Source organism: Chrysemys picta, chromosome 3 (genome assembly GCF_011386835.1).
Source record: "Chrysemys picta bellii isolate R12L10 chromosome 3, ASM1138683v2, whole genome shotgun sequence".
Taxonomy (NCBI): domain Eukaryota; kingdom Metazoa; phylum Chordata; order Testudines; family Emydidae; genus Chrysemys; species Chrysemys picta.
In genome coordinates, this window is record NC_088793.1 from 85116238 (window position 1) to 85133899 (window position 17662).

Genomic DNA, 17662 nt, shown 5'->3' on the forward strand with positions numbered 1-17662 from the left:
TCATGTATTATTATAGTATTCTAGGGTTACCATACGTCCGTTTTTTCCCAGACATGTCCGGCTTTTCGGCAATCAAACCCCCGTCTGGGGGGAATTGCCAAAAAGCCGAACATGTCCGGGAAAAATACCGGCCGGGCACTTCCTCTCCTGCGGCTGCTCTGCTCCTCCCCTGACTCAGACATCGGCTCTGTTTAAGAGCCCAGCTGCCCGAGCCAGCGCTACCGGCTTCGGGCAGCCCCCGTGCCTCTGGACCCCGAGCCGCCGGCCGGGCACTTCCCTTCCCGGGCTCCAGCTGCTCTGCTCTGACGGCGCAGGGTCCGGAGGCAAGGGGGCTGCCCGAAGCCGGTAGCGCTGGCTCGGGCAGCTTGGCTCTTAAACAGAGCCAAAGTCTGAGTCAGGGGAGGAGCAGAGCAGCTGGAGCCGGGGAGGAGAAGTGCCCCGGCTGGGGTCTGGAGGCAAGGGGGCTGCCCGAAGCCGGAGCGCTCGGGCAGCTCGGCTCTTAAACAGAGCCGAAGAGTCAGGGCAGGAGCAGAGCAGCTGGAGCCCGGAAGGGGAAGTGCCCGGCCGGGGGCGCAGGGTCCGGAGGCATAGGGGCTGCCCGAAGCCCGAGCGCTACCGGCTTCACGGTTTGCCGGGCAGCCTCCAGACCCTGCGCCCCCGGCCGGGCACTTCCCCTCCCGGGCTCCAGCTGCGCTGGGGAAGCGCCGGCCGGGGGCGCAGGGTATGGAGGCTGCCCGGCAAACCGTGAAGCTGGTAGCACTCGGGCAGCCCTTTTCGCATGGCTGGGAGGGAGGAGGGGGAGTTAGGGCGGGGACTTTGGGGAAGGGGCGGAGTTGGGGCAGGGCCGGGGGTGGGAAAGGGGCGGGGGCGGGGCCAGGGCCTGTGGAGTGTCCTCTTTTTTATTTTTTAAATAGCATAACCCTAAGTATTCAAAATATTAAATTAACCGGATTCAGTTATGTAAAAATCACACTATTTCAAAATTTGAAAATATAGAAATTCAAAGGTGTAAAATACAATGTTATTTTTCATATTGAAAATTAAAACATTTTCATTTATATTTTTTGTTGCATTTGAAGGATTTGAATTGGTTTATGCAAACACACTGCACCATCTTCATAGCCCCCTTGAGAAATTTCGCACCGCTATGGAACATTCAGAATTTGTCATCCTCCAACAATAAAATAAAGTTTCTAAAATAAGAGAGAAAGTGTCAGATAGTTTTAATAGAGATCATGTTTTGAGAACTGTCTAAAAAATTAGGCCATGCTCATACTGACAATAGAACTATGATTACACTTAAGGTCACCCATAGAAGGGTACAGAAAAGCTTTGTGCTTAAATAACTGGCACATTCAATATAGAGTATTAATTGCACTGAATTTCTTAACAGTTGTGTTTTTTGTCTTCTGCATTGTATGTCTGCAACAAGGGTTGAAAAAACAATTTTTTAATACTATTAAGAGCTATCATAGCATTAGACAGTATAATTGAATAGTAAATAAGTGCTTTTGAAAATGAGCTAGTTCTGCAAAACCTTTAATCTAAATCAGAAAAAATTCTTTTGGAAATAAGTGAATCTGTTTGAAATTAGAGCTGATTTTTTTGTCAAGAAACTAAAATCAGGTCCCCAAAATACCTGTCTTTAAGGACTTTTAAAAGATTAACAATTCCCTTAATGTTCTAAGGTGACTGAACAAAATGGGTTTTCAGATTAATTTAAGAAGTCTGAGAACTCTGGTCTGAATAGAATTATTTTTAATGCAACGTATTCTTTCATGAGCAGCTGAATGTAGAATTATACATTTTTGAGCCATGTGTATTGTATTGATTCACTAACTAGAGACAGTGGTTGGATCTCTGCACTCATGGAGGCCCAGGCAACCCCAGAGGCAGCAGGAGAGGGCAAGGCCAAGGGTCTGACCCTATACTGGCTCACAGATTGAGACCAGCATGCACTGCTAAGCACAGCAATGTCACAATCCATTTGGGGCTATTGCCAACTGCCATAATTTAAAGCAGCTTATATGCTACTCTAAACAATGTAGAGAAAGCATAGAGTTGATCTGTGAATCAGGGAACCACAACTTGATCCTTTTGAAGCTTGTGCCTCACTACTACGTCCTGTGGAAATTGGATGCAACAAAATCTAAGCCATAGTTTCTTCCATGTCCCTTTTAAAGATTATTCCCTACGTTTAACTACTTTTCGTTCAGTGGTACAGCACCCAGGACAGTGGAGCCTGATTGATGACTGGGCCTCTTATGTGCTACTGCAGTACAGGTAGTCTATATAATAAGATTCCAGGATTGTTACACTCTTCGTGTGTCAGTCTGAAACCTAGAATTTCTGCTGAGTCAGTGTGAAGCAATGGAAAAACAGTACTAGCATGGTTGAGAACTCTTTGTTTAGAATATCACTATGTTCAGTAATCACTGTGATCTGTTACTGTCCAGTTTTTTAGTTGTCAGAATTTGGGGCTTTTTTACACTTACACCCATCTGACAGCACAGGCTTTCACCTAGAAATAAAATTGAAATTTTGTTGCAGTGTTAAACTGGGTGGTACCAGATTTGCTTTCCTGCTAAAAGAAAATGTATACTAAACAATTAGCTTTGACAGCAGGATGTTGCTATGATTTCATAAACTATAAGCCCATGCAGGACAAGGATAACCTCTATCTATGTTTGTACAAAACCTAGCACAATGGCACTGAGATCTATTTTTCAGCCTCTCGGTGCTACCACAATATAAACAATAAATATATTAATAATAATATAAACTTATCTGCAGCTGCTAAACTGACAGAAGCCTATTTAGTACGTGTGGAGATGGAGACGTTCTTGTCCAAACTTAAAATCACAGTGTTCCAATGAATAATGGTCCTGAGTTTATTTTTAAAGTTCTTTATAAAGCAGATATTTCAGCAGTCAGTTTTTAACAGACATCCAGAAGGTGTGAGCCAGAACATATGAAGCTGATGCTTTAGAGAATTGGAACAATCCCCTTGAAACTTATGTGCCAGATTTCTGATTACTGGGAAGTATTTTCTTGTTCCTGATTAGCAGTTACAGGAGGATTTTTTCAAATGTTCTAGACAACTCATAAGGTCTGTATACACTTCCGGGGTGTGATTCCCAACTTGAGGAGACATACTTGCACTAGCGCTACTCGAGCTAGCGACCTAAAAATAGAGTGTAGCCATGGCAACGAGAGCTGCAGGAGGGGCCAGCTGTCCTGAATACATGCCTATTAGAGACTGCAGGCACATACTCAGGGTGGCTAGCCTGTCCTGCCACTTGCGCCACGGTGGCTACATTCTATTTTCAGCACGTCTGCTAGCTTGATTACAGCTAGCCTGGGTATGAATTCAGCTTGAAGGGTCGACATGCCCTATAGTTCCATCAGACAGTTTTTCCTTAAACTTGATCTTAAATTGTGGCTTCTAGTAAATCAAGTTGCATTCACACAAAACAGTTAATGTATAGGTGGTGATTGTACTGTACCTTTTGATGACAACATGTTAACCACTGATTAATCTGTTACTAAATCCAAACCCAAAATCTCACCTTTTGACAGCATACAGTTTAACTTGCTTCTCTTTACTGAGCAACTGTGGTACTTTGTTTTAATATTAAAGTATTTAATATTTAAATATTGCTGCTGAAAATAAACATACAGTTTATTATTTGTGAGTAATAGTTCTTATAATAACTAAGGTTGGTTATTAATGCTACTGGAGTTTTAGATACAATATGAAAATGATATACAGTGCATTCTCTTTCAGAATTTGTTCACTTAATATGTATTGTAAACAAAATTAATTGAGGTGCTACACTGCAATTGATGTGTAATGTTGCTGATTTTAGACCTAATGCTAAAGGACTGTTTGGTTTTGACTTTTACAGAATACACATCTCCTCTTTTTCCCAAGACAACATTTATGAAGTCCAGCCTCCTAAAGTAGATAAGAAATCAATTGATATCTTCCATGCTCACATTCAGGCTGGCAGAGGCACCATGCAGCCACTGGTAAAAGAAGACATCCTCATGTACAGAGAGTACATTAGAAACCGATATATGTGAAAACAGACTGGATTCAACTGCTTAGCATTGCTGGAGCGATGGTACAAATCAATTTAGAAAGGAAGTCCAAGTTCGGCTATTTTGTGGTGGTAAAACAGCAGCAATTATTTATCAACCTGTATCTTTCTGAATGATTTCATTTTTGAGATATTGTATGCTTTGCAAAAATAAAAATGTGACTGAAGATGTATTCTGTTTGATTGGAAAAATAACAGTGTGTCTAAAATCAGAAAAACTAAATACAGTTGCAATTAAATATATCTTAATTTGAGATAAGAAAGTAAACAGAGTATTTAAACTTCGCATTAATTTTGTTACATACAGTTGTAGTTTCAAGAAAAAAACTTAACTACCACAAAAAGAACAGGAGTACTTGTGGCACCTTAGAGACTAACAAATTTATTAGAGCATAAGCTTTCGTGGGCTACAGCCCAGTTCTTCGGATGCATATAGAGTGGAACATATATTGAGGAGATATATATATATACACACATACAGAGAGCATGAACAGGTGGGAGTTGTCTTACCAACTCTGAGAGGCCAATTAAGTAAGAGAAAAAAACTTTTGAAGTGATAATCAAGCTAGCCCAGTACAGACAGTTTGATAAGAAGTGTGAGAATACTTACAAGGGGAGCTAGATTCAATGTTTGTATTGGCTCAGCCATTCCCAGTCCTTATTCAATCCTGAGTTGATTGTATCTAGTTTGCATATCAATTCCAGCTCAGCAGTCTCTCGTTGGAGTCTGTTTTTGAAGTTTTTCTGTTGTAAGATAGCCACCCGCAGGTCTGTCATTGAATGGCCAGACAGGTTAAAGTGTTCTCCCAACGGTTTTTGAGTATTATGATTCCTGATGTCAGATTTGTGTCCATTAATTCTTTTGCGTAGAGACTGTCCGGTTTGGCCAATGTACATGGCAGAGGGGCATTGCTGGCACATGATGGCATATAGCACATCTACCAGTGTGGATTTCTGTCAGATTCCTTTGAAGTATAGTGACATTATAATTCTTGTGACTCAGTAAACAATTTTGAGGAATGAATGCTCACTCTACTTATAGAGACCAGTTTCAGACCATAAAATAGCAGCTTCAGTCAAGGTTCAGAAAGATGGGCTCTGCCTGATGTACTGAGAGATCTCTTGATCAACTGGATACCAGTCTCTGGACTGGTTAAAAAGTCAGCGAATTAATAACTTTGAGAAACTGAATACTGACTCCCAGGCAAGCATGGCCACAACTACAATTACTAGCTGCTGCCAGCAGACTGAAGCTTCAGATATGTGGCTGCATACTGAAAAGCGTATTCTAATGTTTACAGAGTAAGGAACTGCTCTCGTAAGTCAGTAAAATTGATTTATTAAAGTAATTGTGTATGTTTGTGCTAGATAACCATAAATGGGATGTACAGTGTTGCACACTACTTCCTGCCTCTTGAGCTTATGCAACCAATGGGTTATGGGAGGGGAAAGAACTGGGGTACAACAGTGTTCTCTCATTGTCTACATCATGCAAATTATATGAAAATTGAGGTCCCCATTAGCTCAGGGAATAGCAGGTGTCAGGAATATATGTAGGCAAAACCATTGTATCTGGTGCTTTAGCAAATCATAGAATCATAGAATATCAGGGTTGGAAGGGACCTCAAGAGGTCATCTAGTCCAACCCCCTGCTCAAAGCAGGACCAATTCCCAACTAAATCATCCCAGCCAGGGCTTTGTCAAGCCGGGCCTTAAAAACCTCCAATGAAGGAGACTCCACCACCTCCCTAGGTAACGCATTCCAGTGTTTCACCACCCTCCTAGTGAAATAGTTTTTCCTAATATCCAACCTGGACCTCCCCCACTGCAACTTGAAACCATTGCTCCTTGTTCTGTCATCTGCCACCACTGAGAACAGCCGAGCTCCATCCTCTTTGGAACCCCCCTTCAGGTAGTTGAAGGCTGCTATCAAATCCCCCCTCATTCTTCTCTTCTGGAGACTAAACAATCCCAGTTCCCTCATCCTCTCCTCATAAGTCATGTGCTCCAGCCCCCTAATCATTTTTGTTGCCCTCCGTTGGACTCTTTCCAATTTTTCCACTTCCTTCTTGTAGTGTGGGGCCCAAAACTGGACGCAGTATTCCAGATGAGGCCTCACCAATGTCGAATAAAGGGGAACGATCACGTCCCTTGATCTGCTGGCAATGCCCCTACTTATACAGCCCAAAATGCCGTTAGCCTTCTTGGCAACAAGAGCACACTGTTGACTCATATCCAGCTTCTTGTCCACTGTGACCCCTAGGTCCTTTTCTGCAGAACTGCTACCTAGCCATTCGGTCCCTAGTCTGTAGCAGTGCATGGGATTCTTTCGTCCTAAGTGCAGGACTCTGCACTTGTCCTTGTTGAACCTCATCAGGGTTTTTTTGGCCCAATCCTCTAATTTGTCTAGGTCCCTCTGTATCCGATCCCTACCCTCTAGTGTATCTACCACGCCTCCTAGTTTAGTGTCATCTGCAAACTTGCTGAGAGTGCAGTCCACACCATCATTAATAAACATATTAAACAGATCATTAATAAACATATTAAACAAAACCAGCCCCAGGACCGACCCTTGGGGCACTCCGCTTGAAACCGGCTGCCAACTAGACATGGAGCCATTGATCACTACCCGTTGAGCCCGACGATCTAGCCAGCTTTCTATCCACCTTACAGTCCATTCATCCAGCCCATACTTCTTTAACTTGGCGGCAAGAATACTGTGGGAGACCGTATCAAAAGCTTTGCTAAAGTCAAGGAATAACACATCCACTGCTTTCCCCTCATCCACAGAGCCAGTTATCTCATCATAGAAGGCAATTAGGTTAGTCAGGCATGACTTCCCCTTCGTGAATCCATGCTGACTGTTCCTGATCACTTTCCTCTCCTCTAAATGTTTCATAATTGATTCCTTGAGGACCTGCTCCATGATTTTTCCAGGGACTGAGGTGAGGCTGACTGGCCTGTAGTTCCCCGGATCATCCTCCTTCCCTTTTTTAAAGATGGGCACTACATTAGCCTTTTTCCAGTCATCTGGGACCTCCCCCGATCGCCATGAGTTTTCAAAAATAATGGCTAATGGCTCTGCAATCTCACCCGCCAACTCCTTTAGCACCCTCGGATGCAGCGCATCCGGCCCCATGGACTTGTGCACGTCCAGTTTTTCTAAATAGTCCCGAACCACTTCTTTCTCCACAGAGGGCTGGCCACCTTCTCCCCATACTGTACTGCCCAGTGCAGCAATCTGGGAGCTGACCTTGTTCGTGAAGACAGAGGCAAAAAAATCATTGAGTACATTAGCTTTTTCCACATCCTCGGTCACTAGATTGCCTCCCTCATTCACTAAGGGGCCCACACTTTCCTTGATTTTCTTCTTGTTGCTAACATACCTGAAGAAACCCTTCTTGTTACTCTTAACATCTCTTGCTAATTGCAACTCCAAGTGTGATTTGGCCTTCCTGATTTCACTCCTGCATGCCTGAGCAATATTTTTATACTCCTCCCTGGTCATTTGTCCAATCTTCCACTTCTTGTAAGCTTCTTTTTTGCGTTTAAGATCAGCAAGGATTTCACTGTTTAGCCAAGCTGGTCGCCTGCCATATTTACTATTCTTTCTACACATCGGGATGGTTTGTTCCTGCAACCGCAATAAGGATTCTTTAAAATACAGCCAGCTCTCCTGGACCCCTTTGCCCTTCATGTTATTCTCCCAGGGGATCCTGCCCATCTGTTCCCTGAGGGAGTCAAAGTCTGCTTTTCTGAAGTCCAGGGTCCGTATTCTGCTGCTCTCCTTTCTTCCTTGTGTCAGGATCCTGAACTTGACCATCTCATGGTCACCGCCTCCCAGGTTCCCATCCACTTTTGCTTCCCCTACTAATTCTTCCCTGTTTGTGAGCAGCAGGTCAAGAAAAGCTCTGCCCCTAGTTGGTTCCTCCAGCACTTGCACCAGGAAATTGTCCCCTACACGTTCCAAAAACTTCCTGGATTGTCTGTGCACCGCTGTATTGCTCTCCCAGCAGATATCAGGGTGATTAAAGTCTCTCATGAGAACCAGGGCCTGCGATCTAGCAACTTCTACTAGTTGCCAGAAGAAAGCCTCGTCCACCTCATCCCCCTGGTCTGGTGGTCTATAGCAGACTCCAACCACGACATCACCCTTGTTGCTCACACTTCTCAACTTTATCCAGAGACTCTCAGGTTTTTCTGCAGTTTCATACCGGAGCTCTGAGCAGTCATACTGCTCTCTTACATACAACGCAACTCCCCCACCTTTTGTGCCCTGCCTGTCCTTCCTGAACAGTTTATATCCATCCATGACAGTACTCCAGTCATGTGAGTTATCCCACCAAGTCTCTGTTATTCCAATCACATCATAGTTCCCTGACTGTGCCAGGACTTCCAGTTCTCCCTGCTTGTTTCCCAGGCTTCTTGCATTTGTGTATAGGCCTTTAAGATAACTCATCGATCGTCCCTCTTTCTCAGCATGAGCCAGGAGTCCTCCCCTCTTGCGCTCTCCTGCTTGTGCTTCCTCCCAGTATCCCACTTCCCCACTTACCTCAGGGCTTTGGTCTCCTTCCCCCGGTGAACCTAGTTTAAAGCCCTCCTCACTAGGTTAGCCAGCCTGCTGGCAAAGATGCTCTTCCCTCTCTTCGTTAGGTGGAGCCCGTCTCTGCCTAGCACTCCTCCTTCTTGGAACACCATCCCGTGGTCGAAGAATCCAAAGCCTTCTCTTCGACACCACCTGTGTAGCCATTCGTTGACTTCCACGATTCGACGGTCTCTACCTCGGCCTTTTCCTTGCACAGGGAGGATGGACGAGAACACCACTTGCGCCTCAAACTCCTTTATCCTTCTTCCCAGAGCCACGTAGTCTGCAGTGATCCGCTCAAGGTCATTCTTGGCAGTATCATTGGTGCCCACGTGGAGAAGCAGGAAGGGGTAGCGATCCGAGGGCTTGATGAGTTTATAAGGGTGGGAGTGATAACTATTTCCCATAAATCACTATTGCTACCAAACACAATTTGTTTTGATTGTCTGCTGTTAACTGGCTCCCAACTTGACACTCAGTAGACATGTGCCACAGTCACCACAAGTAGCCCTTACAGAGCTCACAATCAGCCATTTACAAGCTCTTGAAAATTCCAACAATAATTATTTTACCAGTTGGGCCCTTCATGTATTCTTGAGAGCATGAGTTTGTCTTTAGCAGAGACACGAACAAAATATCAACTCTGAGAACATAACACTTAGACTGCAACTGTCAGTTTGAATTATCTCTAGAAAATACATCTGCTAAGAGTGCTTTGCACTCTTTTGTCCAACATAAACAGTATTTTACAAGCAATCAAATACCCACTGCTGAAAACAACTAGGATGAAATCCTAGCCTCATTGAAGACAATACAAGCTTTGTTGTTGACTTCAATGGTGCCAGGATTTCCGTTCTAGTGTTTTGTGTTGCAAAGTGTAAGAGTAAATAGACTTCAAAGAATACATAGACGCTATCTAAGGTTATGCCTCTCTATTCTGTACACATGTATTCAGCTTTTAAGTGATTAATATCACATTTCCATTTTAATGAGTAATGTCTGTTAATACAGTGAAAATAGATAATTACAACTGCAATTTACGTCTTCCCGCACAGGAAATTTGCTGTTTTGTAATGCATTACTTTTGTTAAATAGACAAAGTATTTTGTTTAATAAGGCACTGTAACAGAGTGGCTTGCCCCTGGAGGCTGGGACGAACCAACCCTGATTACAGAATGAGGCACACCTGGATTGGATCAGGTGATTCCCTATAAAAAGCAGCAGGTCGCTCCAGTGAAGGAGGAAGCTCAGAAAATTGTGGCAGAGAATATGAAAAGGCTCCTGCAGGGAAGACTCTGAGACCAGGGGAGTTGTCCCAGGCAGAGAGGACTGAGAGAGGCCCTGACCAAGCAGGAGGGAGGTTGCAAAAGAGTGGAAGGAGGAAGAGAGAACTTGGGTTGTGTGGACTTATGAATGGACCTTGGGGTTTTTTGAGGTTTAATTTCAGTTTATTTTATATTAACAAACCCAATCCCCAAGAAGAGGTATTTTTTACCCTGAAAAAGCCTGAAGTGAAGTTTATTTGAACAGTTCATGAGAGGAAACTAAGGCAGGCTGCCTCTAGCGTGACCATAGGCCACAAGTAGGCACTTGGAAGAAGCCAGCTGTTAACAGGTACAATAAATCTTTATTTCATTGCTGTTAACAAATTCTATTTGAATTTTCCCACCTATAGTGTCTGCCATTTATCCACAAATTAGGCAGTAGAGCGAAACAAATTGTTCCACTTCCTTCTTCAGCAGCTGCAATCCTTGCAACATGTAGGTATTTTAATAATAATTTTAGAAGTTTCAGAAAAGAAAAGAGTACACTTAAAACTGTTTTGCAGGAAGAGGGCTGCACGGTTTGGTTTTTTTCCTATTTGTACATTGGGAATCCCCTTGTTAATGTCCCATTACATGTTTTGTGGCATGGTAATTTTGTACTGCTGTTGTCCTCGTACATCTTTTACTCTGTTTATATTCTTCTTGTTTCTCTCTTGATTTTGAATGGATATAAAAGACAAGTAAGTACTAACTGTCTGTGAAAATCTGAGTATGTAAGTTGTACTCATCACCATGGTATCTCCATATAAAGAGGTCTGTGGACCTCTATTGTCAAATAATAATCTGTCTGCATACAACCTATCTACTGCAAGCTATTGGGATAGTTCAGATTGCTACTGCACGCTAGCTACAGTGTATGTTAAAAGAAACTTCCAGCTGAGTAGTGGCTAAGACAAGAAAAACTTCCCTTTAACTCTGTCAAGAATGCTGCTCCCTGACCAGCATAAGGAATCTGTTCAGTTGAACAAGGAGGTATATTTGTTGTACACATAGTAAGTCTAGCTGGGTGAAGGATGCTGCTAAGCAGCTAAATCTGTAAGCATTTCTAAAACGCCTATTACTGTGGTACCTCAGATTAGGTCCAAATCTTCAGATGTGCCTGCACTTTGCCATATAAGAGATCATTATTATATACATATAATATTAATATTTTTGCAGGAGAAATAGGTGGAATGTGGAGCTCCAACGTTTAAGGGCTTCTCTGCCCCCCTCCCACCATGACTTGCCCCATATTCCAGGGGGTACAGAGAGGCTGGCATAGGACCTGGCTGTGCTGGCTCTATACCTCCTGGACGCTGCTCATCTGAGGACATGTGGGGTCTTTCCCATTCCCTTTGTGCTACAGTAGTTGACTTGGACCAAAGAGTCTCATATTTGCTGTGTTCTTTCCCTCTAATTCCGTTGGATTTCTCTCCATAGAAATATTTAATACTATCCATATCTTCAGAGAAAGAAACTCCCAAGCTGAACCTGCTCTTTCAAAGGATTTAATACATTGTGAAGTGTGACCTTTCATATGTTGGTGTCAAGTCAATTCACTTTGTCGATTTTATCCTATAAGCCTGCAATACCATTACTGGAGGAAATTAGAGTTTAAAATTCCATTCTAAACTATAGTCTGTAAAGAGCTTTGGGCTCTGTCTGCATGAAAGGCACTAGGAAAATGTAAAGGTGTTATAATTACATCACTTCATTGCAGTATTCAAGCCTCACAGCATGTACCACCACTAATTTCTTGATTTATTAGAATCTGAAATCTCAACCTAGCTAATGCCAAGAACACTAAAAGCTGTGTTATCCGGCACTTTACCAACCGGAACGCTCTATAAACTGGCATTTCTGATCTTCAGTAGGGTTGCCAGGTGTCTGGTTTTTTACTGGAACGCCCGGTCAAAAAGGGACCCTGACGTCACCAGGCAGCACCGCTAACCCGGCCATTAAAAGGCTCCACGTGGCTCCCTGGAAGCAGTGACTTGTCCCTGCTGCTTCTAGGTGGAGGAATGGCCACAGGGGCTCCGTGCTCTACTCCTGCCCCACCCCAAGCCCTGGTTCCGCAGCTCCCATTGGCCGGGAACCACTGCCAATGGGAGTTGCAGGGGCAGTGCTTGCGGGCAGAGGCAGCGCGCACAGCCGCCTGGCTGCGCCTCTGCTTAGGAGCACCGATGACATGTTGCCGCTTGCGGGGAGCTGCACGAGGTGAGCACCGCCTGGATCCTGCACCCTGAAAACCCTCCCATGCCCCACCCCTCTGCCCCAAGCCCCCTCCTGCACCCAAACTCCCTCCCAGAGCCCGCACCCCCTCCCATGCCCCATCCCTGAGCCCCCTCCCGCACCCAAACTCCCTCCCTCTTAGTTTGACTTACTGGCACCCCTCCCCCCCCCACTCTCCCAACATGCTGGATAACAAAGGTTTTACTGTATATTAATCCAAATAAAAATCATTTTTCCCTTTACTTCAGTTCAGTTGTTAATATATCTATTATTTCCCTGGATAGAATGGAAAAGTATACCTGCTAAATATATCTCAAATTATTTTCTTGTTCCTTTAAAGATCATGCTAATGTTGTTCATGCAAAGAATGAGACTACAGCCTGGATTAACTATTCACAGAAATATTAGTTATTCTGTCTCTTCTTTGACAGTCTCAGGGACACTACAAAAACATAGTTTGCAGGGATGACTATTAATACTAAAACTATTTGTCAATTTCAAGCTTTCATTCGCTGGAGAATGATGATGAGCTTAACTTTGTGGAAAAATAACATCTGTTAAACAAATAGGAAAGAGATTCTAAACGCTACTACTGACAGAGAAAAAGATAATATTTGATTTTTGTATTGCCCATTTTAAAAAAATTAAACAGGAAGCCATCATATAGTGACAGTCTAACACAATAAAAGAGTTTGGTATTTAGACGCGAGGCAGAGTTTTTTAATGATAAATTCTATTTTTAATTGAAAACAATTTAAACTTGATCTAAAGCTTATGCCATTGTTAAAGTAACCACACATAATTTTAATTACTAAGCTTGCTTTATGACAAGTTTTAAAAGACTGCCTTTTCGTGCATTCAGCTATTGAGCTATGTGTCCCGAATTACATGAATAAACCAGACTCCCTGCTTGAATTTCTTTAATGATGTCTGTGCTCTGAACATATTTTAAAACTATTCATATTTCTAGTCTGCCTTAATGTGACAAGGTGGACTAGGCCCTGAGGCCCCCTGCTGGAGGCCTCGTGGCCCTGCCACACAATGCCCCAGAAAAGGGCAGTGGAGAAGATCCGCCAAGCTTCCTAGAGAGGTGGTGTGGGACACAGCCAATCAGGAAAGAGGGTGCAGGGAGCAGCCAATCAGAGCCCAGCAGGCTTGTATAAAAGGAGCTGCAGGGCCAGAGTGAGTTCAGTGTGCTGGCAGGGACCGGGGGAGCAAGATGTGAAAGGGCTGCACAGATCAGTTGTTGGCAGGGACCGGAGGAACCCGAGACTAGCTTCTGGCTGGCTGCTGGGACTAAGCAGGTAGTTACTGGCAGGGACCGGGCAAGCAAGGGTAGAGTTTCTGGCTGCCTGATGGGACTCAATTAAGATTGGCTCTGGGGAAGTGGAAGGGAAACAGCACGAGGCTGCTGTACTTGTAGGGTCCCTGGGTTGGGACCTGGAGCAGTGGGCAGGACCAGTTTCCCCCCACCAGCCACTGGTGGAACTGACTATGCCCTAAGGAAGGGAATTAGAACTGTGACACCCTAGGGAAGGGTGTTGCACTGGGACTGACTCAGTGAGCTATGGTCAGCGAACCGAGTCCAAGAAGGGTGGCTTAGCAGAAGAGTTGGAGTCACTGAGGACTCAAGTAGATGCAAGGAGTCCCCAGGGAAAAAGCCATCGGGGTGCTGCTCAATTCCAGAGTAGGAACTTTGCAACCTAGCCAGGCCAAACGGAACCATGATGGGCCCTGTTGGACTGTTTTAGAAGATTGAGCCCAGGGAGGGCTGCAGACATTGGGGACATTTTGGACTTTGTACCCTGGAAAGGGTTGGTTTGTTTTGCACATGGACAGAGTGTGACTCAGGCCGGAGGGCAGAGTCACCAAAGAGCCACCTGACAAGCACAGCAGCTGACGGGACACCGTGAGTGTCCTGAAAAGACTGCAGGCACGCATACACTTTGCCAGGGGGTGTTCACGAGAGAGAGGTACCATCCTGTTACTTATTTAATTTACATAAATTGAAGTCTCCATCTAATTCCTGAAATATGCACAATGCTATTGCAGCTACACTTACACACCTTTAAAGCACAGATGCTGCAGGTCATGTTCACATTATTCACTTAGAATGGTCATCAGTAAAATGCTACAGAGTGCAAAATGCACAAGAGAGAATTAGAAGAGAAAATAAAACCAGGAGGAATTGGAGAAAGTGTAGTGGGAATAGTGAGTCGAATTTTCAAATGGCGTATTTCCTGAATCAGAGATTTTTTGTTCCTCTCCTTGTATTATGACCTGTGTTCATAATGTTTACCTACTTGTTAGAGTGGCTAAGGCAGTAAAATAAATAATATGCAAAAACTAGTTTGGGGGTGGTATTTTCTTAGAAAAGTCTCTTTTTAGAACTGGAAAATTTTCTTCTTTTGCGTGTCTTCTGCATATTCCCACTCGTGGGATACTCCGAAAGGTGCAGCCTGAACTGTAATTCTGTTAGAAGTAGCTGTTGGAGCATCCATGTGCTATCTGACACACACACACCCCACCCTGCCCTTCACTGGACTCTGGATGTTTTAGATTAAGGGTTTAAAATGACCGTGGTGCTACACTACTTCAGTTCTTTTGACTACATCAATGGCTACATTGTTGCTGTATGATCCTTACGGATCCCTAATAGCTAGACAGCTTATATAGGTTAGTTGTTCCATAAGTACATAGTTGCATAGTAACTGATATCCTGACCCGGCCTGACCCTACTTACCGACTTGTGATTCTGATCTTCAGTTTGTCTCCTGCTTCTGATCCCCTGGTATCCTGGCCCAGCTGACGCTCAATTCCTGACTGTGGATGCCAGGTCTGACCATTAGGTCTGGCTGCCTATGTTTCAGCCTTGATAGTTAGATCTTTAGACTTCTTTGATACAGTGGAGGAGCCATATTCGACTCTGTTACACAAGATCAAAGGCCATACCCTCCTTCTTCTCCTTCACTTCATAACAGTTATCAGAGAAGGGCATCTCATTTCCATTAACATTACACTCCACAACACCAGCTACACCAGAGGAAGAAATTTAAACCTTGCAATAATAAAATCTTTAGTTTATCATCTTCGTCTGTGGTTCCAAAGAGACATCAGGTTTGACATAAGAACCTGGAGCTTCAAGCTAGTCCACTTGCCCATTATTTATCCACAGTTTGGGGACCGGTCAGTGCTGTAACAAGGGCGAGGTGAGTGAGGCACTTGCCTCAGGCACACAAAGCCGGGAGGGGGAGGAGGTGCAGAAAGGGGCGCAAGAAAAAAAAAGGAGCAGAGAGTCCCTGTCTCTCCCCTGCAACAACTGCTGCTGCAGGGTCCTAGCACCCCCCCCCCCCCGCTTGACTGCCAGGGCAGACTGACTCTGAGCCTGCCCTTCCCCCTCAGACCCTTTTATTTTCCAATGGGACCCTCCAGCAGCACAGGCCCCTCCCACAGTCACCGCTCCTACCACAAGCTGGGCAAGGAGGCAGCCCCATCCCTCACCCCCAGTGAGGCTACGGTTAGGGGCAACAGCAGGTGAGGAGGTGCATGCAGCACCCTCCGGCACCCACCACAGGGGAGGTGAAAGTGATTCCTGGACTTGAGAGGGACCCTAGGAGCACATGCAGTGACAGTGGTGGGGGTGAGTGTGCTTCTGGGGGGGGTAGGAAAGGGGGATTTCTCCCCCAGAGCTTGCTGCTGCCAGCAGGGAAAGGGCTGGGGGGATTCCTCCTCTCTGGCCCCTGTCCCGGAGCAGCCTGCCTGTCCCCCAAACTCATCCCCAGCCCTGCCCCACCCCAGAGCCCACACCCCCAGTCAGAGCTTTCACCCCCCCACTACACCTTCTGCCCGAGCCCTGAGCCCCTCCAGCTGGGGGGAGTCCTCACCCCCCACACCCTGACCCTCTGCCCCAGCCCTGAGCCCCTCCCACACCCCAAACCTCCTAGCCCCAGCCAGAGCCCTCACCCCCCACACTCCTACTCTCACCCTGAACCCCTCCCACACCCCAAACCTCCCATTCCCAGCCCTAGACAGAGCCCTCACCCCTACTCTCGCCCTGTGCCCCCCCACTCCAAACCCCTCATCTGCAGCCACAGCCCTCACCCCTTCCCTCCGCACCCCCTCCTATCCTCAAACTCCCTCCCAGAGCCTGCACCCTAATCCCCTGTCCCAGCCTAGGGCCTGCACCCAAGACCTCCTCCCTCACCCAAACTCCCTCCCAGAGCCTTGGGCGGGTGTGGGGATGGAGTTTGGGCAGGGCGTGTTCTGGGCACCACCAAAATTTCTACAAACCTGCCACCCCTGATCCTGCCCTGCAAACCTGAACTCCCAGCATTCTCAAGACACATGCTGATCCCTAGTGGCCGCTGCTGATAGCCATCACCTCCCTCCTCTCTTAACCTGTGAGTCCCTCTCTGGATTGGAACTAGACTGGAACCAAAGACCATCTTGGAAGCAACATTACCATCCCAAGCAGTCAAAAATTTAGAGTTAGACCCCCCCAAAATCACAGGCTCTAAAGCCGCCGCTTCATTCATTCTTTGGCAACAGGCCCTTCCCTCCAAGAGGGACTGAAGGACCCGCCGCCGAATTGCCACCAAAGAGCCGGCCCTGGGGGAGGGCACAATTTTGTATTCTTGCCTCGGGCGCAAAAATACCTAGTTACGGCTCTGGCACCGGTTGTCCCATTTTTATTACCAATGGGAGTTAATATTGGACAGGTGGATTTTAGAAGATATTTCCTGCAGTTACACAATTCAAAAGCTTCCCTCCTCCCCTCCCAGCCCCCAACAACTCACCTGCTTAATAACTGGGCAGAGATCAAAGTCATTTTGATTTGTTGAAAAAGGAGATTGTCTGTCTCTACTACAGTCCCATAGATCACGGAGGGAAAGTGTTTTCTTTGCATTATTTTCGAATCCCAAAAAAAGATAAAGGGCTTCTGCCCTATTTTGGATTTCAAAGTAAACACTTTTATAAATTTTGCTTCCGCAAGTTGTCTCTAACTTCTTTAATACCTTATCTTTCCCCTCAGGATCAGTTTGCAGTTCTGGATGTAAAAGACACACACTTCCACTTTTCTCTAAGACCATGTCATGGAACTACTTATGGTTGTTGTTGGACAGGACCCTTTTCTATCCTGCCTTTCAGGTTGTCCAAAGCACCCAGAGTGTTCACAAAATGCCTGTCTGCAGTCACAGCATACCCCAAAAGGCAGGGAATGTATGTATACCCATACTTGGCTGACTGAGTAATAAGAATAATCCAAGGAAAGGATCTTACTACATATACATCAGATACATTCACTATTTATCAGTCTGCGATTACAGATAATTTGGGGAAAATTGTGACTAACCCCTACTCAAAGGATTCTTTTAATAGGAGCTATATTTCCTTCAACTATGGGGAAAGCTTTTCTGCCAGAGGGGGGAGAAATGAAA

General features: G+C 45.2%; 1 protein-coding gene across 4 annotated transcripts in view; it reads left to right on the forward strand.

Annotated features, from left to right (window-relative positions):
- The window catches only part of FIG4 (FIG4 phosphoinositide 5-phosphatase), a 168761-nt gene extending 164491 nt beyond the window's left edge, over window positions 1–4270 (forward strand). For all 4 annotated transcript variants that reach the window (XM_065590216.1, XM_005287634.5, XM_065590214.1 and 1 more), the window contains exon 23: window positions 3909–4270. In XM_065590216.1, the coding sequence (XP_065446288.1) occupies window positions 3909–4086 (178 nt within the window). In that variant the 3' untranslated portion in view covers window positions 4087–4270. The remainder of the gene's footprint in view (window positions 1–3908) is intronic.
- The last annotated feature ends 13392 nt before the right edge of the window (window positions 4271–17662 follow it).